Here is a 24,564-nt window from a genome sequence, read left to right on the forward strand (position 1 = left end):
TGCCCCACTGTTCAAAGCCAGGAACCCCTAAAAGAGGAAAGGGCATGCGGGAAGAGCTGAGCAGGGCTGAAGGGAGGAAACTGCCAGCCTCGGTCATATTGAGAATTATTAGCTTCTGGAAAAGGAAAAAAAACCCAGAAAGTGGGAGATCCTATCAGGAGAATAAGGTGCAGAGGGTGGAGAACTGAGTCCTGATGGGTGGAAGAGATGGGATAAATAGCAGGTAGGGTGAGTGGCCAGCAAAATGACAACAAGATGGTGACAAGAATGAGGATGCGCAGATGTAAAAAGGATTCTGCAGCACTCTCGGCTGAGTTCTTACAGGGGGCGGGGAAGCAATAAGGTGAATGCTGGAATCCCAGACGGCATGTTTTAAAAGCCCCTCTTTTTTTCCCCGTGGTAAACCATCCCTTATTACAGTCCCGCCCCGGAAAGAGCGGTACCAATAATTCTAAAGGCAACTTCGTTTGTGCAAGGTTTCATTTTCTACGAGTTTTAAAACAATTTTTACATGGTATTTAACATTAAGCATGTACAATCCACATATAAAAAGGGTCGGTTTATTGTAGTTCAAATACGGAAACTGAACAATTCCAACATGTCAAGATTAAACTTAGAAGCACAAGTTTAACATTCAAACAGGAGTATAGTTTACAAGGGTAACCCTGGAGGGTGATTTGCCGTCTAATCCAGAAATAGATAAGAGATCACTTTATGGTAAATAAAAATGTGTTTATACAACCATCCTCTTCCGGTAAGCATAGTTAAGTGACTGCAAGTCCAACTCTGAGAAGACTGACCAGACAAACCTCCACTTGGGCAAAGCAACGAGATGGGGCCTAAAAATCAGAAGGGATAATCAAACACCGCTGTGAACCGATTCCCAATTCACCTAAGTCAGACTCTGGGGATGTAGGACGAACACATTCACCGCCGCTTCTCGCGGGTGACACTTATAACTGTTTTCTCTTAACCCGATTATTATTGTTTTTTTTAAAAGGGAGTAAGTAGGTTTGTTTCCGAATGATTGAGCCATTTGTTAATTTCAATCACCAGCCCATTCCCAAGTCCCGCGTCTGTAACACTGCTAGGAAGAACGTTACCCCCCCCCCACGAGAAGAATTAAACGTGGAAAAAAAAATAATAATAATCTCTGACCTCCACATTTCATAGAAAGATGGTCTTTAGTTCTGAAACACTAGATGTGCTAGAGACGGTCTAGGTGGTTGAGTACGTATGTCAGTCATGCCACACAAAGAAAAGCCTAAGTATTTCCGAAGTGTTCTTTACTCGGCGGCTGTTGTTCGCGACGACGCCCGCTCCGGCCTCTGCTCCTCGGCTGGTTTCGCCGTCGGTTGGCTACCGCGGACGTGTCTGGAGAAACCTGACCGATGGCTCATGCAAGCACGCTGGGTTTTTCGCCACCCTGGGGCAGAGAGCCCCGGGGAGCTACTTTGTGGAGCGTCTCGTGGGCTCCGAAGCCGTGGGCGGGGGCGGCGGCCCTCTGCGGTCAAGGTCGTCCACATAGGCCACGATGAGTTTGCGCCTCTCTTCCGGCACACAGTCCAGTACCAGGTACCGCTTGTCGTTCTGCAGGATCTTCTCCACGTCCTTCAGGTGCTGATCCGATTCCTGGATTAGCTTTTTGGATCTGCAATGCGAATGGGAAACCCGGGCATCACTGACCGTTAAAGGCTGGCGAGCCTTGCAAAACGAGCTGGTGACTTCAGCCTAGCTCCTAATTTGTCTTTCCGTGGTTTTAAAAAAAAATTAAAAAAAAAAAAAAAATCAATCGATAAATAAATAAATTTAAAAAAAAAAAGAAAAAAATCTCATCACGGTCGTCACCTTTGTTGTTCCTCTCGGCAAAGACTCCAAGGAGTGAGAGGGCCTCAGAGGTTAAATTACCATCCCACCCCTACTGGTGGTTCCTCCAGATAAGCCTGAGGGGTGGGTGGGTGGGTAAATCTTGCCCGTGCTGTACCTGTTCTGTGGATGAACAGAGGACTTCAGTCTGCGGGGCTGCCAATCCCAGCATCTTTCCCAAGCTCTCACTTTCACATCATTCACTAAATTAACTATAAAAATGTAGAAAAAAGTCTTACTTCACATCTAATTTGAAAACCCAAGCTGATGCAAAACATTAAGCGGACCCTGACCAAAAACTCAAAGCCAAATCAAAGGACAGAACTCCTTAAAAAAAACCAAAAACAACAATGACAACAACGACAAAGAAAAAAACCCACCCCATCCTCAGCCGGGCCAGTCCTCCTGTGCCTGGGCACTCGACTCAGACATCCCAGGGTTTTAAGTAGCAGGGGACCAGAAGCAGAGGGCAAAATATGCTCCTCCATTCACTGGCTTGAATCATTTTTTAAACTGTTATTAAACTGGCTGTGATAATAAAAAAAAGTTCACTCTCCACATGTGCAAGACAAACCAAGTAGTGGCTTTTACACTCTTAAAATAGACTATACATCCATCTTTTTACGCTCAGAGTACTTTGTTTCCCCCCACCAAAAAAATAAGCCCTGTATGTATGGTCTTGTTGTTTTAAGGGTCTTGAATGGTTCAACCTTATTAAATGAAGAAGGAAAAGCCACTACCTACAATCATTGTTTGATTACATTAAAAAAATATATTATTTTTCCACTGGGATAGGATGTACCAGAAGCTTTATCAGGATTAAAAAAAAAACTGATAAAAATAAAGTACCTTAAAAACTACTGGGAAAGAAAAGATCCGAGCCCTTTCTTGGGGGAAAATTCCAAACTTCCCCGCTCCCTCAAAATAAGACAACGAAACAAAAAAAACCAAAACAAAACAAAAAGAGAAAAAAAAAACCCAACACCCACACCTCTGTGCTCGCCAAGATGGGGGAGAAGGCTCACTGCGGCTAGTAATTCCCCTGAACATCGGTAGATTAATTTCTCAGCCCACGTGTGATTGAAACAACAGATAAGGCCACTGGGATTAGGAGAGATAAGATGGATCACGAATGAGAATGATATTCCTGCACCCACCTGTATGTTATAAATTTGGTCTCTTTCAAAAGCGTTCTGAAGTCAGCTTTGGCAGTGATGTACTTGTCTCTTATGTATTCTTCGAATTCCCTTTGCTTTTTCTGCAGAAACAGAAGCACGGATATGAAAACACACACCTCTGGGCTTCAGAATTCTCCCGAGCGCTTAATGGGGTTAAGGGCTTTGTACGCCACGGCGATGCAAATCAGAGAGAGAAAAGAAAGACACAATCGTTTCTGGGAGCATCGAATGGGAAGCAAAATCCAGCCCGCGTAAACATTCAGATGTCACGCGTGGGCATTAGCAACTGGCTTCGGCAGAAGTTTCTGCAGCTTTGAACATCAGTGGCCGTGACAGTAATCGTCCCTTGTTACCATGGAGAACAAAGATCAGCGCTTGTCAGATGCTGAGAAATAGCCAAAGCCAAGCATTAAACATCACTCCCACAGGCCTCTTACCCTATCGCTGGAGGAGAACTTGATGCATCGAGGGTCTTCCTTGATTATTTTTTTGACTTCTTTCCATGTCGACGTTAGGGTAATCTTCCCAAAGAGACAAATGAACAGACATATAAGTGTGGCTTACTGCTATTTGAGGGCTCAAAGTGCAGCACAGATGGTACATAATATTACACACTGACCTGAGAGTTCCTGTAATGGCCCAAGCGTAACAGGACTAGTTAGGGGCAGGGAGACAGCGTTAATGCAATTTCTTTTTGTTGGCTTGCCACAACTGTAATTTTCATGGCCATACTTTCAAGGTGGCCTAAGGCATTTCACTGCAAACCCTGCATTTACATGGGCAAACATAACTTCTGAATAAACCATTCACCAAAAAGAGAAAAAGTTAGGCAGGAGCAAAACCTGGACAACAAAGCACACAAGTCCAGAAAAATGTGCCATGGAATTGATTCAAAAATGGACAGAAATGGAGCCGTCAAATCCCAACAGCAGGCTATTAATGACTGTATTAGAAAGGAGCAGATGCCGAAAACCACTGTGGGAATTATTTTATGTTAGCTGAGGAAAAAAAATGAGGAAGATTTTGCTCAAAAAAAAAAAAAAAAAAGAAAGAGGGGGAAGGGAGGGCAAACCCCAGAAAAGTGAAATAAGAAGCACTTTGGGAAGGGACAATGAATCTAAAGGCCGAGATCCACAAAACCAAACATATTCAGGTTTTTTGTTGTTTTTTAAATGTTACACTGCTGCCTAGTGAAATCGCTTAAAAGGGAAAGACATAAAAGCCTCTCTCTCTTACCGCTGAAGTTTCATCCAGAAGTTGCCTAAAGTGCTCCCTCTTCTTTTTGGTAAGTGCTTCGATGTGTTCGTTAAAAAGCTTCTCTTTCTCCTCCCTCTCAAGCAGGGAGCCGGATTCCCATCGATGATCTTTTCGGAGCGTCCTCCGCGTATCGGACCAGGAAACATCTGAAGAACGGACCTAAGGGAGGAGGTTTCATGAAGCACCGAGTCACTTGGGATTGTTTTCAAATATTCCGTCAGTGAGAGACTAGGAATATCGGTACTAGTAAAGTCAGACCCAGGGTGGTGAACGTTCCAGAATACTGCTTCCTGAAATTCACATCGTGTCTGGGACATTCCCCCCACCCCACTCAACTGCCTTTCAGTTGAATAAAGGCATTTATTCATTGCCTTTAAAACATTACTGCTTTCTTCACAGCTCCCCGTACGCTCCCCGAGAAGACACAGAGCTGAGAAGCAGACCTTAGTGTCTTGAAGGTAACAAATTAGCCAATCTTAGCCACACTAGAGTCAAGTTTTCTAAACTTAGAAATCAGAGTTGCCAGTGGAGGCTCTAATAACTCTCACTGCTCAAACGTAAAAGAGAATTACCAAGCACCTTCCAAATGGGCAAATGCGTTAACGAGTAAATTAATGTAGAGGAAGAAGAAGAAAAACCAATATAATAAACACCATATCAGACAGGAGAGCCTTGAAATTCTGGATGGCTTCTTCACGTTTGTGCTGCTCTCTTTCTCTGTCGATTTCTTTCGTTTGCTCAGACCGAGCTTTCTGCACCTCCCTTTCTCGTTCTCGTAGGCTTGCCTCGATGCGAGCTTGCCTTTCCAGCTCCTTTTCTTTCTCAGAGTCTAAATTCTGGGGGGGGGGGGGGGGGGGGGGGGGGGAGAAAGAAAAAAAATCAATTGAATTTTCCTTCTTCCAATCCTATTCCTGACTTTCCAAAAGTCACTGCCCATGTTACGTTAAAAATCTTAACTGAGCAAACCCATCCAAAATATGTACTTGGTAAGAATCTTTGGACTTTAACTCAGCTGGGAAGAGAACATCAGACCCAGTTTTATACAATTCTGAGTATTATCCGTCAGATGTACATCCATAAATATTATCCTACCAATCACTCACGGGTATTTATTGAGCACAGCGCACTGTTCTATGCTTATATGAACTTATCATGTAGTACCTGGACAATAGCTTCTTTCAGAACAAATATGTCCCTCAAAATTAGCGCGTTGTCAGAACATGGGCATTTCACTGTGCCACAGTGAATACCCTCAACAATGTGACCCCAAACACAGCGGCTCAGTGGAGAGAAGCAGCGTGGCTCAGTGAAAGAGCACGGCTTTGGAGTCAGAGGTCATGGGTTCAAATCCCGGCTCCGCCAATTGTCAGCTGTGTGACTGTGGGCAACTCACTTCACTTCTCTGAGCCTCAGTTCCCTCATCTGTAAAATGGGGATGAAGATTGTGAGCCCCACGTGGGACCTGATCACCTTGTATCCCCCAGCGCTTAGAACAGTGCTTTGCACATAGTAAGCGCTTAACAAATGCCATCATCATCATTATTATTATTATTATTATTATAGGAGGAGCATGGAGAACACTAGAAGCCCTGAAAACCGCTCTCCACAAAGGAGCTGAGGGCAAGTTTTGAAACGGTTAGGTGGACCACATCTAGTCTTGCGCTGGGCTCCCCAACATCTGAGACAGGTCTAATGAGGAATCTCCCTCATTGTCCCCTCCAGGAACTGAAAAATCTAGTAACATACAGAGGAACCAGAAAAAACAGGAAAAACAGTTGCAGGGTGGACTACGACTAGTGAAGGCTGCAGCCTTCTGGACTGCTCTATACTCCATCTTCTGTCCCTCCCTTTCTCTAATTTCTTCCAGGCACCCTTCTTTTTCACCCCTTTCCTCCAACATCTTCTTTCTCCTTTTCCCCTACACAAGGAAGCAAAGGGATATTAAAGAGGGCAACCATCACCCAATTCCTCCAAATACCCTGTTGCCACAGAATATCACTATTGCGACCACTGGCCTGACCCAGTAGAGACTTTTTTTAAAAAATATTCCGCAAAAGAAATGAGTAAAGGTAAAGAGAATGCAAAATATGTAAGGAAAAAGCTCTTATTAAGAAGTTCTACAACTTTCACACTACCCTGAATGCTTTTCGACTGTACTTTTTACGATGAGCATTTCTATATTTGCTCTATGGTGTATACCCCATGAAATGAGGAAGACAAAACAAAATGACTAGACAGCTATGCATGAAAAATCTCATTCTTCTTCATCTAAGGATACGCAGTGTTTCAAACAACAGTCACCAAGATGCAAAAACGAACTGTACCTTGACTATCTTCTCAACATATTGTTTAAAAAGGTCCTCCCTCATTGATGAACTGTCCACGGCTTTGTAACGAGGGTCACTTTCAACTTTGTCCTTTACTTTGCTCCAGCGAGACTGACTATCCAAATGATGATTAGACAGTAGTTCAAAGAAGTCCGATTTGATCTACATTTAACATAGGGAATGGGATAAAAGACAATAATAACACTATGAGAAATTAATTTCCAAAGCCTAAATGTTTGCTACTTGAAAAGAAAATGCTAACTTACCTCAGAGAAGAGAGCTACTGAAAAATGTTACAATACCCTAGGCTACAACACTAGATTAAATTTTAGGGATGGGGGAATCTAATTTCCATTTTTGAGAGTAATTTATAAGACCAACCAGATCTTAATGATGCCAAGGGTATGCCAAATTCAGGATGAATAGCATACTCCAAGTAAATAATTAATCTCTGCATTTAAGGAATATGAAGGTTATTTCTTGCATTGTCTTGAATTTAACACACAGAATGGCTAGACTTCCAGAAGTGTATAAGGTTTTTGGTTTTTTTTTTAATTTAGGACAGAATTTATCTACATTTTGGAGCTCTGGGTGAACGGGAAAATATTCCATTCAGGCACTAAGTGACCAATTTAAACTGGGGAAATGAATCGGGAAGCTAAAAGTACTCTAAGATTAGATAAACGTAAGAGCTCAAGGTCAGTTCTGTCATAGTGTTTTGAGGACAGCTATTCAATAAGATTATTTTGGGCTGCAAATTGGATTTTGGGGTGGGGGGATGAATATACTCAAAAGCAGTGCCAATGTATACTGGCATATTTGATATATGTTGCAATAAAATAATACGGGCATTTATACGCTGGTCCCAAAACAGAACACCAATACTTAAAATGTTTCTTCTGGAGTCCTGTGCTATTTACTATCCAGAAGGAGGTCTTACTTTTGTAATTAGATCCCAAATCGACAAGATTTAGGAGTTAATATAGAACATGAAAACTGAAGGCCCAAGTTTACAACTTATTGTCAGGGCCAACTACTGTGGGCAAGAAGCCTTCAGAGTGAAGGGGAGGGATGAGACATTTTCAAGTGTCTATAGGAACTTGAGTTTCCTCAACCTGGAAACCTCTGCTACGGGAAAAGTGGGAAGAGTCCTGTCGGCACCATGGTCTCCATTAGGTAAAGGGCAGAATGACTGACAGAAGGTACTCGCCTCCCCTAGGGATTAACCATGCAGCCATTCCCGGCATTCCCAGACCCCACTGGCCCCAAATCAGGTCTCATCCATTACACAACTGGAAAGAAGTGTGTGGGTGCAGATATACATTGGGCATTTTCTCTTCCCCATCCCAGTCACCTCAACCCCATCCCTTTCCCTCAATTTCCACAAAACGGATTTCTTTCTAAGCAAGTCTGTGCCTTTCTGAACTTAAATGAAAACTTAAAAATAACACTATGTTTGTGCAATAGAGTGAAACAGAATAGAATCAATCAGCTGTAGGTTTCACCACGACTGAACTTGACTCTTCAGAACGTTAGGTCAGTACAAACCATTAAGAAAGTCCCGTCCCCCCTCCATCCTCCCTTAAACACCCAAGAAAGATTAAGAAACCACATGCTGTCAGTGTGTAGCAAATCACTACTTTGCATCTAATCTACCTTATGGGTGTCTTGACAGTGAGTACTCAACCTTGAATTTATACTTCATAACATGAAAACTATCTTTCCAAAATTAAGTAAAACATGCAAGCATTTTTGAACGTGAATCTTTCTAAGCCATAGGATTTTGAATTCGCCCAACCTAAAGCAGTTATCGAATATCAAAGAGAAGCCTATAAAGTAAGGGTTATTTTTTTTTTAACCAGGCAGCGAGTAAATGTGAATAGAAAATGTCGTACGACAAATACCCAGCAATGGATGTGAAAGGCGGTGATTAGTCATATGGAAAAAAAAAATACCACAGGTCTGACCAACAGCTGGAGTTCAAGAGCAGCGCCTTGAAATCCCCATGTTTCACACCTGTTACACCATTCCTACATTCTTCCCCTTCCTTTCACAGTAACTAAGGTCTTTGACCCAGGAGATCCATATTCTCAGCTTCTGACTGTATTGTCACTATCAGCAGCAAGGCTGAAAAATCCAGAGCACCGAAATTTTGCTCACAAAAACCGAGATGCTATGTAGGCATGATATAATGATAAAACCTCTGCTGCTTCAACACCAACCTACAGTTTCCACTTGATTATGTCAAGGGATCAGAATCTTCCAAACAAGGCTTAAGAACCCACTCCCTGGCCAGTTTGGTCCCTTTCCTTATTGGTGACAATTTCAGGGTAGCTTTCAAGGCAGCATGGACGCAGTGAGGCAACTGCTTTGAAAATAATTTAATTAAACCAAGCACCCATTACTCTTTTGAAAGCTCACTCCCCAAAGGAGAAACTGGCTTTCAAAAACTATGAGAATTGGATTTGAACTTAGTTGTTTCTGAGCTGGCTGTACCTTTCTGGCAGCTGAATGTCCCTTAAAACCAGCCACCTCGTAACTGGTATCCGGCCACAATCTGCTGGATTCATCGTAAAAGGGGCTACCTTTTCAATATATTACTACTTTGAAGGTTAAAGTATATACATAGAAGCGGTTAAAAAATAGTTTTCAGCTATCATGTCAGGCATCTTAATGCGACAGATGGCCCAAGAGGTTTAAGATGAAGCAAAGCTAAGGGCCCACCCAAATCATGTTGTGCATTCGGATCATGTCAGCGCTATCCGTCTCATTCAAAAATTCGCATTGTTTTCTCCAAAGAAGAGGGAAGAGCGATGTTACAAAAAATTCTCAGCCAAAGCAGCTAAGAATAATGGCATACTGACCAAGAAAGTCTCAAAAAAAAAAAACAGAAAATGAAATGAGTTTTAATTTTAGCCCTTACTTTACAGATTTCTGTGAGGAATCCAGTTTATAAATTGACGTTTCCTTTTTAATATTGGCTGAGAAAGCTTCACTTCATAATTTGTTGCCTTATTTTTTTTTTTTTAAGTTTAATAAGAATTGCAATTTTGAGCCGCAAAAGAAAATAAGGCTTAAAACCGTTTCGGTGTATTTAGATGTAATGTCTTTTTTGAATTTTGTTTTTCCAGTTCACACATTCTGGGCACAACTCTCATCACTTCACAAGGAAAAAAACTATAAAAATGTAAAGTACCGGAACTGCGGGAGGCTAAAGTCACCACACAGAGAGATACCAATTCTTTCCTCACTAGGGAATCCCACAATACTCTGCGTGTCAGTGATTGACAGCTGTCAGACTGAACTGATTGACAGGCCGCACAGCACAAAACTGTAAAGTCTATCCACTTGTTATAAAACAGAATACATAAAATGGTTATACAAGGTTTTTTAGAAAAAGAACATCAGTTTCAAAATGCAGAGAAACAGTCAAATTATCTATGAACGAATCATGCAGCATCAAAATCTTAAGTATTTCACTTTCCTTTCAATATTAATGAGAGCTAAGCTGCCAGAAATTTAAGAGTTCCATAGGCATGATAAAAAAATTTGTTATATAAATATTTAGGTAGCATTTAATTTTACATCATTCCTCTGAGGAGCATAATCATCTATGGAAAATGACAACTGAAAAGTCACTTTGACGGAAATCCAATATAGCAGCCAATTAGGAAGATTCAAGCATTTGTGATGAGAGTCAAACCTCTCACACTGCCGGTTTAATTATGAGTGTCTGACTATTTGCGCTGTCTCATACAGTCCGCGTCCAAGAAAGATTTTCTTCTTAGAAGGGCAATGGATTTTCCTGTCATTCTTTCTTAGAAAGAAACATACAGAATAAATGTCTGTGGTTGAAAATGCCAAGAATGATTAGGCTCCCGAGGTCACTTTCCTTCAATCGCACAGCATACAGGGACATTAAGGAGAGTGGCCGCGGCTTTCGACGGTAGTAATATCGAGGCCACCTCCCTTCCAGCTTGCCTCCTCAGTGGTGGGCTCTTGCTCTGTTCCTGCCATTACTGCCAAATGACATTTGGAACTCATTAATCTTTCATAGCTGACCTTTAATTCTGACAAGCAGTAATTCATATGGAAGATATGTTTATTGAAAGATTAGACGGTTGGCTAAAAATGCTACCTCTGAGGGGCAAACCAAGGTTTTAAGAATCCCTTTGCCCCTTAACGCCGGACTTCGGAAAGACTTCTGAAATTGGGATTGCTTCTACTGAGGACGCGGGTTTGGAGAGGCCAGTTTTAGGTTTCCTAAGCAAATGGGGTGGTCTTTGCATCACCTTTCAAAAACGGCACTTTCCCCTTATAAAAGCTGGGTAGCCTTTCAGATAAAAGCAGTACAACATGGCTGGAAGATGGAGCTAGTCAGTAAAACAATGAACGTGGGGAAAGTGACGACGCGCACTGGCAGACGCTCAAGATTAGCCGTGATTGTAAATACAAGGGGCACCGTTGGCCAGACTAAACTACAAGTGGGGAAGTAGAAACCCAGCACCGGCTTTTAAGTCCCCACCCAAGCAAGCAACCAAGCTCACCGCTCGCACCACCGGAACAAAAACCACCTTACCTTCTCACCTCTGGTCTTCGAGTCTTCTTTCTCTTTCTTTCTGGCAGCTGTGACAAACTCATTAAACAAGGCTTCGCGATCTTTCATCTTTTCAATTGCTTTGAATCTCGAGTCTTTAGCATGTTTGGCTGCAAATTCACTAAAAGTAGCTCTGTAACAAAATGGCAAGTGTGCTAATTTGGTAGAGCGGATTTTGCTAGTAGGAGGTGTAGCTGAAAACCCCATCGAGCCTGTGGTACCATATGCCTGAAAATCCGGGGCCTCAGCAAAGCCTAACAAGAAGTAAATCAGTGAACACTGAGCTACAGAAAGAAGAAGTAATCAATGAAAAATGGGGTTAGAGAAGTCTTATTCTCCAGAGTAATAAGGAGGGGAGGGAATCAAAGCACACCGTGGCAGCTACCAGCCTGCAACATTCAGTACAGTGACAGAAAAGGGAATGCCCTAAAATGAAATGTCATTTTGGTCACTTTAATATAGTTAGGAAAATGTGAAATAGCCCAAAGCCTTCATCTAGCAGCCAAAAACACCTCAGGAATCATGAACAATAACCATCCCATCCTGGTAATAGTCATGGGAAATTCAACTAACATTAGCCTAATGAAAGTAATCAATTGCAATTCCTATTATTAGCCAATTCAAATATAGTAATATTAATAATGATGTTGCTACTGATAATAATTCATTTTTGATAAGTGATTACTCTGTGCCAAGCACTGTACTAAGCGATGAAGTGGATACCAAATAATCAGGTTCCAAATGGGGCCCACAGTCTAAATAGGAGGAAGAACGGGTATTGAATCTCCATTTTGCAGGTGCGGGAACTGAGGCACAAAGAAGTTAAGTGACTTGCCCAAGGTCACATAATAGAAATATGATGGAGCCAGGATTAGAATCCAGGTCTTCTGACTCCTAGGCCTGTGCTCTTTCCATTAGGCCACACTGCATTTTATGTTACCCCAGGCAACACAAAAAACTTCATAGTTTTTTCTGCCTGATATCAAGAATTTAAATTTTCAAATCTGAATGGATCATAAACCCCCTCCGTTATCTTCCGGTCTTTGTTCAAAACCAAATCAGATTCTTATCTTTTGTGGGGACTTTCTCCACGAGATATAAAAACCAAATTCCACACTCCAACCTGTCGGTCCCAGGAATAGGGTACAATCCTTAAGATGCTTTAATAACCATATTTCAGTAAGTTTTCAATACACCAAAAAATAGCTGTTTCAGAGAATCCTCACCTTCCAGCACTGTAGGGCAAGTTAAAAACAAAAGATGTGGCTCCTGCTCGGAAAGATTAGAAAATGAATGACAAGCATTACTAGATTTAAAAATACACTACCGAGGACAAAGTCATTCGCACCGAGTGGGGAAAGAGAACTCAAGATATCTAAATGCTTTAACTTGAGACATGCCATTTTCAAAACGAAGGACCATTTCTCCCAGTAGACTTTATCCTTTCGTCACCTCGCCAAAAAAGTTACTCTTCAGGAGATAAGAAAAGTATTACTAACCTTTAAGTCTAAAAAGGATTTGCATCAGGGTAAGTGGCTAAGGCAGCGGGGATATTTCTACGATTTCACTGATAATACATGAACACACGAAGGATGTCCAGAGCCACCAGATGCAAAGGAAGCGTCTTCCTTGTACTCTTTTCCAGGCCCGGCCCAGCCTGGCTGAATCTATTACTCTGAATGGGCTGGTGCCGGGAGGGAAGGTCAATACTACTCAGTCAATCATATTTATTACGCGCCTACTGTGTGCAGAGTACTGTACTAAACTCTTGGGAGCAACAATATAACAGACACATTCCCAACGAGCTTATAGTCTAGAGGGGGAGGCAGACATTAATATATGTAGATAAATTACAGATATGTATCTAAATGCTGTGGAGCTGGGGGATGAATAAAGGGAGCAATTCAGGACAACACAGAAGGGATTACCACAGATCATCAAGTAGAGGCCCAAGTTTAAGATCTAACCCAGTTCATCTACGGCCCAATGGACCCTGTAAAATTTCAGACCATTACAACTTCTGACCTAGAAATTAAAAACTAAAAATTGAAAAAAGTCCAAGCAAAGCTGATGTTTTGAGACGAACACAGCCCCTTTAAATTGTCCTTCTACGATAAAAAAAATACAAAAACTCTTCGCCCACATCCTGTCCTGCAACTTCCCTTGATTTGGAAGATTGGGTGTCCAAGAATGCACCGTGAGGTTCCCATCTGGAAAACTGCACGTCAGAATCAGTCCCAACTCAGCTGGGTTTTTCCTTGGGATCCCAAGACTGTTCAGGGCCCAAGAAGGAAGGTCTACTGGGATGATCCATTCCAGCGGGCCTGTTTGGATTCTGACCGTCTCCAGCATGGCCCCTTCAAAGCTGCTGCTGCCCCGCATCATCAGAGGAGCTGAGGCAGTGTCGGAGAAACGGCAGACCAACGACTAGCGCGTGGTTTATTTCTGGTCTTGCTGTTTTCAAAGATCCCACAGAGGAGCAAGGTTCTTGCTGGTTTCTGGCCACTGCTTTTCTCCCAGCAACACCATTCCATACAGTCTCCTGCCCTATCCTTCTAAAGACCCTGAAACAATCAGTGGGCCCCAAATGTAGGGACTCGGATGGGGCTGGGACTGTGGGAAGCTCTAGGGCTGGGGGAGAAGGAGAAGCCTCCGGCAATGGTGCCAAAGAGAAAAGTCTGTCCTGACAACCTTTTAATTGCCTGTCTCCCCCTCTACACTGTAAGCTCACTGTGGGCGGGGAACATGTCTACCGTAAACTCTGTTATACTGTACTCTCAGGTGCACTTAGTACAGCGCTCTCCAGCCAGTAAACACTCAGTAAAACGACTGACTGACTGATTGGCGGACCAGCTGAGAGTAGCGAAAGGGACTCCACTGTCCCAGCTCCTAGGGTCTCCATTACCACCCCTGGAAATCCCTTTTTAAGGCTGAGGCACTTTAAGCTAGCAAGCTCCTCTCGACTCGCTCCCTGGTCGCCTGCCCCGACCAAATCCACCCAGGCTAAGTCCATTCCTCACCACTCCAGGCCTCCTCTGGTGCTACTAAGATTTTTGGCCTTTCCACCTGTCTTAAGCAGCAGGGACATTGATAATAATGATGGTGTTTGTTAAGTGCTTACTATTTGCCAAGCGCTGTACTAAGCGCTGGGGTAGATACAAGGTTATCAGTCTGGATGCAGTCCCAGTCCCACATGGGGGCTCACTTCTTAATCCCCATGTTACAGAGGAGGCAACTGAGGCACAGAAAAGTGAAGTGACTTGCCCAAGGTCACACAGCAGATAAGAGGTATTATCAGGATTAGAACCCAGGCCCTTCTGGCTTCCAGGCCCGAGCTCTATCCACTAGGCCACAGATTACTTTGTCAGCAGGTTCGGCTGTGGGTGGTTAGGATCATTAACACGGCAGAGGAAAGGAGACCGTCAAGCTGATCTGTAAACTGTCTTCAGAGAATAGCCCAGGTTGCTAATCTCTCTTTCTGCCCTCACTAAACTTAACTTAGATCGGACAAATGCATTCCTCAAAACAAATTGTTTCCCGCACCAAAATTTAAAGTGAATAGACCATGCCCCTAATTTTAAGAGTAATTTTTATTACTCTTTTTATTTTTGGTATTGGACTCAAAGTTTTTAAAACGGTTCTATAACACCATATCTGCAAATACTTTAGAAGGTTCTGTCATGCAATACCCACCACTCGGAATGTCCCTGCACTTCCAAGCAAATTCATTAAAAATGAAGAACAACAATGTCAAGGGATGGAAATATTTATGTCTCCTAGAGAGTCATCGTTCTGTAACTTCATGTTCACTCTGCATTTTAAAAAGGGCTGGAGGCAGAAATTAAGTATTTTGGTAAGTTTTTCACTGGTTTCAAGGAATGAACCACATACCTTGGATTAAACTTTGCTTCCTCCATCATTTTCTTGAAATCTTCCTTGGCCTGCATTATTTTGTTTTTCTTTTCCTTGCGTTCCTCCTCTGCCCTGGTCTTCACATACTGATCAAAAACCTGTTAGGATATCAAGCAACTTTACAACTAAGACACACATATCATTCAATAATATTTGCTGAGCACTTATTAAGTGTCTGTGAGTGTATAACACAACGGAGATGATAGCCACATTTCCTCCCCTGGAGCTTACAGTCTCGAAGGTAAATTATTAAAGAAGCATCTGAGTCACTGAGCGCATCTATCATTCCCAACACTTCCAATGAATACATTTCACTTGCTCATAGATCAAAGTCTGAGCACCCTGAAAAGTAATAGATGTGTTTATTTAGGACCATGAGAGAGAAAGCCATTCCAAAAGATGAGAAAGTCTCAACTATTTTAAACCTTGGAAGGATTATGTTAAACAGAATTTGTTCTTCAAAATGCTTTTCATTTCATAACTACAGGAAAACAGACGAAGGGTTTAAAACCCAAACGTTCTCAGAACTCCAATAACGCAGGGTGCAACGATTTGTCTGTTTCACTGTCACTATCACGTTCTCCCCAGAGAGATGCATCTTGACCGAAGAACGTTTGTTAATCCTATAGCACATAGGATGCTAGAGCTAGGCTTATAACACACGATCCATTCAGTTCCCATTCGTCAGCAGTATGACCATACACTTCAGGTGATGAGGGTTTTCTGAAGTAAATATCAAGTAGGCAGTCAAAACTGCAATCAAGTGAATCATCCTTGAACAAATCCACTTGCTTTCCAAACCAGCTAACGCAGCATCGGTAAAAGGACACTTGGCTCCTCTAGCACCAACCTGCTCACTGTACCTCAATCTCACCTATCTTGCTGTCGATCCATTACCCATTGTCCCCACTCTGGCTTCCAACTCCCTTCCCCTTCATACACACCGGACCAACCTCCCACACACCCTGAAAGCCTAATTAAAATCACATCTCCTGCAAGAGGCCTTTTCTTCCGACTAAGCCCTTACACTTCCCTCCTCCCTCTCCCATCTGTCACCTATGCAGTTGGATCTGTACCCTTTAAGCAATTAACCTTTCACCCCACCCTAAGTCCCAAAGCACCTGTGTACATTTAAGGTAATTTATTTTAATGTCTCCCCTTCAGATCCATAAGCTCCGGGGATGTATCGACCAATTCTGCTGTATGGACTCTCCCAAACGCTAAGTACAGTGCTTTGCACACGGTAAGCGCTCAACAAATACCATTGACAGACATGAGCTGAATCGAGTTGGACACAGACCCTGTCCCTCTTTGGGTTCAGAGTCTCAATCCCCATTTTACAGACGAGGGAACTGAAGCACAGAGAAGTGAAGTGACCTGTCCTAGGTCACACAGCAGACAAGCGGCAGAGCCCCACATGGGACAACCCGATTACCTTGTATCTACCCTAGCACTTAGAACAGTGCTTGGCACATAGTAAGCACTTAAATTCTGACATATACCATCGTTATTATTAAGTGGCGAAGCCAGGAATAGAATCCAGGTCCTTCTGACTCCATTTGGCCATGCTGCTTCTCTCCATTTGATAGGTGACACCATCAATTTCTATTCCACATAAAGATATCCCTCTCAAAGGAAGTGTATATTTGGTTTACCTGTTTCCTTTCTTTAGGATTGAGAAGTAAATATCGAGGATCGAAAACTATCTTGTGGAGTTCTTTCTCCCATGTTGAAAAGGCAGAAACCTTTAAGATGAAAAAAAAATGGATCGCCTGGTAATTAAACTTGCCTCAGAAATACAAAGCCTTTATAATTTTGCTTGAAATCTACAGGACATCTGCTGAAAAAAGGAGACATGACAGAAAGCCATGCTGAAGTATCCATCACTAATAAATGATGAGCAGTGGGAGGTTAGCATGGCAAATTTCCACACTAATTGGCTCTGAACATTGCCATATAATTATAGAGGTAACACCACCTAATTACTCATTAAAATAACCACTACTGAGTGACATTTAAAAAGCAGTACATCAGAAAAGAGCCTTGAAGATTTGCCTTTTGATTTCTCGAGCTCGTGCCACTCCTTTTCACAATTCCACTGCTTGAAGGTGAACAATATCAATTATACTAGATCCAGAAGACTGAGATCCCCTCTTGGGAGAACTTTGTGGACAATACTTCAAAGCATCAAAATCAGGGCTCAAACCAGAAGCCATTCTGAAGCCAGGAAGCCACCCTTATTACCACTATCTAGTTTGCCTCTCTGAATCAATCAATCGTATTTATTGAGCGCTTACTGTGTGCAGAGCACTGTACTAAGCGCTTGGGAAGTACAAGTCGGCAACACATAGAGATAGTCCCTACCCAACAGCGGGCTCACAGTCTAGAAATATGAATGACTGAAATAGGAGTAGGTACTAGAAAGCTCTTCTACTTAACAGGGCGGCAATGAGGCATTTAAACCCAATACCCTCCGTATAAGACAAGGCAGTTTCGAACAAGTAATCGGTACTCTCCCCTTCTCCCTCCTTTAAGCTGATTACTAACCTTTGGGTCGACCTTTTAGCAAGACATACTTATACTACTTATACAAAACAGAAAAATCTCCCCCAAAGATTGTTTTCTGACCCCTCTCTCTAGCAGCATGTCCTTGAACTGCTTCATTCGGGCCTCCAGAGGGACAATGGCTCTTTCTCGAGCAGCTTTAATTTCAGCTTCCATGGCAGCCTCTTTCTCTGAATCCATGTCTTTATCATCTTTCCTGGGGAAATGAAAAGAAGCGTTGACTGAAGCAGATAACTTCGAGGCCTGGACTAGGCAGCCATTTCCCACTAAGAGTGGAAACACAATCTTTTCCAAGATTTCCCATTTTCCTCAGAGAGGCACCCTCCTGTGAACCAATTAATACAAGTATTATTAATACTAATAATAATAGTAATGGCATTTATTAAGTGCTTACTATGTGCAAAGCACTGCTTTAAGCACTGGGGTAGATACAAGGTAATCAGGTTGTCCCCTGTGGGGCTCACAGTCTTAGTCCCCACTTTGCAGATGAGGTAACAGGCTCAGAGAAGTTAAGTGACTTGCCCGAAGTCACACAGCTGACAACTGGCAGAGCCGGGATTTGAACCCATGACCTCTGACTCCAAAGCCCATGCTCTTTCCACTGAGCCACGCTGCTTCTCAAGCAGCGTGAAGGGAAACAAGCCTGGTCTAGTGCTCCCACTCATGGTGCTCACAGAGGCTGGCATGAAGGGTGGAGCCACCAATCCTGGGCAGTAGAGGAAAAGCCCTGGGAAGAGCCGAAAGAATCAATTCGTTCGTTATTTCTGAGTTTCAGAATTCAGTGGCTCCCTTCTCCCTCCCACCCGCCCGGCCTCGAGTCTCTTCCCGTAGATTATCAGTCCCTTGACAGTCAGGCTTGACGTCCGAACTAACGTCCACATATCCTTCCTTTCCAGAACACAGTCTACCGTTCCAGCCCATCTAAGCACTTAATTAAATGTCGCAACTGACTGCCTTCCATGAAGGAGAGAGGGTGGCTCGGTATTTCCAAACTACAAATGATAAAAGGATAAAGATATTCAAATTACAATTTTCAAAAACTCCAGCAAGTCTCTAGAAATCCTGAAATCAAAAAATGATGACAGGGCGATGCCCGATCGTAACCCGGCTTACGGCAACCCCCGCAATTCGTGCAACCCGGAGCTGTCTCACGATACTGCCGAAACGCATAGAGCGGCATCTTGTAAACCCCAAGGTAAGTCTGCCACCGTGAAAAGGCTTTCCTCCCCAACACCATCAAGAGTCTTGGGGGGCAAGGGGCAGGTAACAGGGTCAAACAGTTGCATTTTAATAGTCTGACTCGGCCTCCAGACCCTGCTGCCGTGGTTACAGGAGTACTGATGTCAGAAGGCACCAATCAATCCATCAGTGGATTGATGGAATTTATTGAGTGCCTACTGTATGCAAAGCACTTGGGGAAGTACGATACAACAAGAACTGGTCCAAGTCCATCTCACCCACAAGGAGCTTACAGTCCTACCCCCAATCTGGTTACAGAAAATCTTTCTATAACAGAACACCGGAACTCAAGCAGACTGCAGGTTCCCAAGCGATCAATCTTAAAGACAACCCTTTTACAGACTATGTTGTGTAGTTTTTGCTGAACAACAGCTTTATCCCTACATAGAGTCACTTTGCCCGGCCATTCTGTGATTCAACATTCTAAACAAATCACATATAGAACAGATTACTCCCTTTAGCCCACAATTAACTTACTTTCGCTTTTTTGCTTTAATAGGCTCATCTTCATTTGTCTCTTCTGTTGATTCTTGCTCTTCTTTTACTGTAAGATAAGGTTTTATTAAACTTCTTGCTGGAATGAAAATAAACAAGCGACAAGTGAAATGTTAAGTTGTGAGGTCTCCGGCTCAACAGAATCATAATATTTTGCTTTAATTTTCAATCAAAAATCAAAACAGAGAAGCTTCAAGGAACAGTTCACTCACTTGCATTCATAGAGAATTGCCACTTTTGGAGGGACAGCATCGTCGGAGTCTGGTGCCCTGGCAAAAACAATTCAGAAACTATCACAGGTGTTATCTGTACACGTACACAAATTATTACTTACATTTAACTGCTACTACTATTCTAAATCCCATCCCATCTTTCCCAACTAATTATTCAGAGAATTAAACTGCTGAACCTCTACTACACCACGTTCTCTTTCCACATTCAATTTTCCCTGTTTTTTGGGAGCGTTTGGTTCACCGAAGCTCAAACTGTTAAGTTTCCAATGAGAACGCTTTGGGATTTGAGGAGGTATTTTTACAGGGTGTTGATTTTTTCACGATTATGCTGGCCTCAAATTTAATTTAAGGTTGAATGGGGATTATAATCCAACCAAACCTCTGCAACCAAATGCATCACAACAGGAGAATACTTTGCATATTATTGGCAATTATTAATCAACCAATGGTATTTATTGAGTCATTACTGTGGGCAGAGCATTGATCTGAATCAAGCACTTGGGAGAATACAGTACAACAGAGTTGATACACATGATTCCACCCGCAAAGAGTTGACACAAATTCAGTGATTCTCTCCAGGATCAGTAATACTGATCTAATAAATATATGCAAATGTATACAATACTAATAAATGTACATATTCTAATGATATTTATAACAGACATCAAGCAAGGGAAACTACATAAATCTTAAAGTGCAAACAGCAGGAGACAAGTTCAAAAAATGACTAAGGAAAATTTTTAGGCAAGAAATTATCTCTATAAACTCCTTTCTAATCCATAAAAACGTCTCCAACCTCATGATATAAATTGTTTTTGCAATAATTAAATGATCTGCCAAACACCCAGGCCATAATTCCAGATTAGATTTTGGTGTCATCACAAATTAACCGTGGAGAGACTAAAATTGAAAATTTTGTGTACATGCATCTGCATTTTACAATCTATTTGTAAGAACATTAGACTGTGATCCTCATTGTGGGACAGGAACTGCGTCCAAACGGATTAATTTATATCTACTCCAATGCTTACAACAATGCTTGACATGTTAAGAGCTTGATGAATACCATAATAATAATAACAATAACATTAATTATCAGCATATAAAATGCTTCAGGTTTGGTGACACACCAATTTGGAACTGAACATGAAAGGAATCATGATTGTTTTTTCCTAAATTTTTCATTTCAAAACCTCAGTGAGTCTTACTGTCCCGTATGCTAATCGCAGGGACCCTCTGAGAAAGGGAAGAAGAGAAACAAGATTGGGAAGGAAGTTAGAGGAGGAAGAAGGTTTTGGACTGTAAGCCCAGTGTTGACAGGGATTGTCTCTTTATTGCTGAATTGTACTTTCCAAGCCCTTAGTACAGTGCTCTGCACACAGAAAGCGCTCAATAAATATGACAATGGACTGAACAAAGGAGAGATCACAGTTCCTAGTTCCACAATCAAGTTGACATCAGGTTTAAAGTGCCCCCTCTTCCTCTAAAATCTGATGCTTCAGAATACAGAAACAATTCAGCCCTTCATTCACACTGTCCCTCACCTGTGTCATTTGTCTTTTTCCTGAGGGCCACTTCCCTAAGTCTTTTTTTTAATAAGATCTTACACTTAAAAAAATAAACTAACAGTAGTTTAAAACCCAATCAGAAGATGCCTTAGAGGCTTTGGTTTAAAGAGGCACCAAGAGATGATGAAATCTACCAATGTCCAAATAGAGAACGTAGACTAGTTCTGTTTGTTTCCACAGACTTTCTGCCATGGGCCCCTCTCCTCCTTCCAGGAGGCATTTGTAGGGAAGAAGAATGGTAGTAAAAGGGACTTGAGTGCAGGTTTTGTTTGCCTTTGCTGGTTTTTTTTTTTTTTAAAAGAGGGGCTTAAAGTAACCGTTATCATCAATGGTATTTATCGAGTGCTTACTGTGTGGCTGTGTGCAGAACACTGTACTAAGTGCTTAGGGGAGTACAATACAAGAGTTGGGAGACACGTTCCCTGCCCATAACAAGCTAAGAAGCCACAGAAGGGGAGGAGAAAGGGAAGGGGGAGTGGGGGAGAGGGAGAGAAAGAGAGAGACAGAGACAGACAGAGACAGAGAGAGAGACAGAGAGAATGAGAGACAGGGAGAGAGAGACACAGAGAGAGACAGAGAGAGTATGCAGGCGCTAACAAGAGCAAAAAGAAGCAGAGAGGGGACAGGAACGGGGAGATTAACCTGGACTCAAAACACGGGCCATGGGAAGAAGGAATATTTATTTTTTTCCCCTTTAGGTACTTGTAAAGGCTCTGGAAATTTTATTGTACTTCAGCCCTCTCGTGGCAGAGTGGCAGGCTGCCGCTGGAGCAGCCTCCCATTTATCTGTCCCAAACAACCAAAGTTTCAAGGCCATTTTTCAAACCCGCCTCCAGATGTAATTTAAACTTTTCTTCACAGTAAAAACACAGATTAACATTCGTCTTTCTCCACATAAAGGTTACCGTTTGCATACATTCCATTTAGCATTAACTGGCTTCTTTTTTAGACATTAGACCCAAAGCACGTTAGAGATCATCTAATAAAAGGTTCTCAACTGATATTCCCAGTCAAAAGTAACATCATTTGAATCCTCCTTGAACAATAGTAGGTTCTTAACAGTACAAGCTGATCTACTCAACGAAACTCAATACAATACTGACTTGTCTTTTCAGACCAGATTTTATTAAAGATTGTCCGCTAAAACGATCATCTGATGCATAATGGCATCCTCAATATCCACTTGCAACTGATCCAAATGCATTGAAAAAATGAAGCTTACATGGAAAACGGTCACAGCACATTAGGGATGAATAAAATCTTCTGACTTTGCACTCACTCATTTTCTTCCCTTCATCCATTCCTTTTTTGTGAGGAGGTTCCTGAATAATTTTGTCAACATCAGCTCTTCCAATTAAATCATCTGGTTTGTCCCACATTGACAAGCGAGTGGTAGGGTTATAAAAGAAAACCCGTTCATCCCCAGTCCACACCACACACCTATGAAGCCAATTTAGAGATGATCAGTACCTTTCAATGCACACATTTTCGTTTTTTAATCAATCAAAAATGATATTATTAGGTGTGTACTATGGGCGGGAAAACTGTACTAAGTACTTGGGGAATGATAAGAGGTGACAGACACGGTCCCTACCCTTAAGGAGCTTACAGTCATAAGCAGCCGCTTGCAAAGATGGAAGGGTTTCTTCGTGCCAGGATGAAAATGAAAGCCTAGCATTTAGGGAGAAGGTGGTCTCTGCAAGGTAAGGATTAGGGCCAATTCTAAAACTCTTGGGGGGGCTTGGAGCGGTGGAATCTAGGGTTAAAATCGGTTCTTCCTCCTCATATTCCCTAGAGCGCATGCCCTTCCTAGGCTCTCTGGGCAACTTACTTTCCTCAAGACTGCCCTGGCTAGTTCTATGGGAATGAAATAACACTAGGTTTTAAAGAAAGGGGAAGAAGCTGATGAGCCAGAGGACCTGGGCTTTAATGCCAGCTCTGCCATTTGCTTCACTTTTCTGGGCCTCAGTTTCCCCCATCTGTAAAACAGGATTAAATATCTGTCCTCCCTCCCCCTTATACGTGAGCCCCGAATTGGAACGGGGTCTGTACCTGACCTGATTACCGTGCATCTATCCCCGCACTCAGAACACTGCTTGACGCATAAAAAGTGCTTAATGATACAATTATAATAATAATAATTACATGGGAAGTCAAGCACTTAGTACAGTGTTCTGCACACAGTCAGTGTTTAATAAATACTAGTGACTCTGAGGACTCTGTAGGACTCTGAAGTCAAGGGAGTTAAAATCAAATCAATGGTATTTATTGAGTGTTTCCGGTGTGCAGAGCATTGTACTAAGTACTTGGGAAAGTACTTAGGAGAAGCAGCATGGCTCAGTGGAAATAGCACGGGCTTTGGAGTCAGAGATCATAGGTTCAAATCCCGGCTCCACCAACTGTCAGCTGTGTGACTTTGGGCAAGTCACTTCACTCCTCTGTGCCTCAGTTCCCTCAACTGGAAAATGGGGATTTAAGACCGTGAGCCCCACGTGGGACAACCTGATCACCTTGTAACCTCCCCAGCGCTTAGAACAGTGCTTTGCACATAGTAAGCGCTTAATAAATGCCATCATTATTATTATCACTACTACAATACAACAGTGTTGGTAGACATGCTCCCTTGCTTGTGTGTTGACAATAAAATTGCCCAGGCAATCTTCCGGAAATGAACTTGTACAACTTTCCAAATGAGAGAACTGAGCTCCGAAGAAGCCCCATCCTTCCAAACTCAAGACTGTTCAGGTTAGCACTGTTTCTGCAAATGTACAAGTGGTAGGGAGACAGGAGCGAAAGCAAAAATCAGAATAACTCAGTTGCTCTCTGGGACCACACCCATGTTATAATTCTTTTTTTCCCCCCTCTAACAGAGGAAAAAATCGCATTCTAATATTTCCCATTCAGCTACTCAATTTATGGCTTCCTATTGTAGGGAGATAATTTGTTAAAGGATCTGACTGTGAATTTTATGCAAATTTAGATTGCATTCTGTTATTAACTTACTGATCTTTTAAACTTCCATGAAGAAAACTTAAACCTGATTGTTGTCTTCTCAGATTGTGAAAACTTCAAGTTCCTTTTGCCTGACTGCAATGCTTCCATCGGCACACACTAGGTCAAGGTTATTTTCTACCAATACACTGAGATATAGAGCATGTTGCTAATGGGGCCGAGAGATTTCTCCTCCAAGTAACCTGGGGGCAAATGTGGAATGACTGTGGAGTTCTCTAGAGGTGATGACCAGAAAACCCTTAACAGGATTCTAGAGAATAGTATTTTGCATGGTATCTGGTTCTAGAGAAATAAAAACAGGGACAAAGTTAAAGG

General features: G+C 42.3%; 1 protein-coding gene across 5 annotated transcripts in view; it reads right to left on the minus strand.

The window, feature by feature from the left end:
• Positions 1 to 462: 462 nt before the first annotated feature.
• TCERG1 (transcription elongation regulator 1) overlaps positions 463 to 24,564 on the minus strand; it is a 59,094-nt gene continuing 34,992 nt past the window's right edge. Inside the window, exons 10-22 of one of the 5 annotated variants that reach the window (XM_038740670.1) lie at positions 22,517 to 22,677; positions 19,649 to 19,705; positions 19,419 to 19,485; positions 17,766 to 17,898; positions 16,793 to 16,882; positions 15,117 to 15,235; positions 11,208 to 11,358; positions 6,626 to 6,790; positions 4,955 to 5,137; positions 4,281 to 4,460; positions 3,482 to 3,565; positions 3,024 to 3,124; positions 463 to 1,651 (exon numbers count right to left, since the gene is read on the minus strand). In XM_038740670.1, the coding sequence (XP_038596598.1) occupies positions 1,450 to 1,651; positions 3,024 to 3,124; positions 3,482 to 3,565; positions 4,281 to 4,460; positions 4,955 to 5,137; positions 6,626 to 6,790; positions 11,208 to 11,358; positions 15,117 to 15,235; positions 16,793 to 16,882; positions 17,766 to 17,898; positions 19,419 to 19,485; positions 19,649 to 19,705; positions 22,517 to 22,677 (1,693 nt within the window). In that variant the 3' untranslated portion in view covers positions 463 to 1,449. Of the gene's footprint in view, positions 1,652 to 1,996; positions 2,079 to 3,023; positions 3,125 to 3,481; positions 3,566 to 4,280; positions 4,461 to 4,954; positions 5,138 to 6,625; positions 6,791 to 11,207; positions 11,359 to 15,116; positions 15,236 to 16,792; positions 16,883 to 17,765; positions 17,899 to 19,418; positions 19,516 to 19,648; positions 19,706 to 22,459; positions 22,678 to 24,564 lie in introns of those variants that run through there. The other 4 variants (XM_038740669.1, XM_038740667.1, XM_038740666.1 and 1 more) reach the window with 4 other exon arrangements.

Source organism: Tachyglossus aculeatus, chromosome X1 (assembly GCF_015852505.1).
Source record: "Tachyglossus aculeatus isolate mTacAcu1 chromosome X1, mTacAcu1.pri, whole genome shotgun sequence".
Lineage (NCBI taxonomy): Eukaryota > Metazoa > Chordata > Mammalia > Monotremata > Tachyglossidae > Tachyglossus > Tachyglossus aculeatus.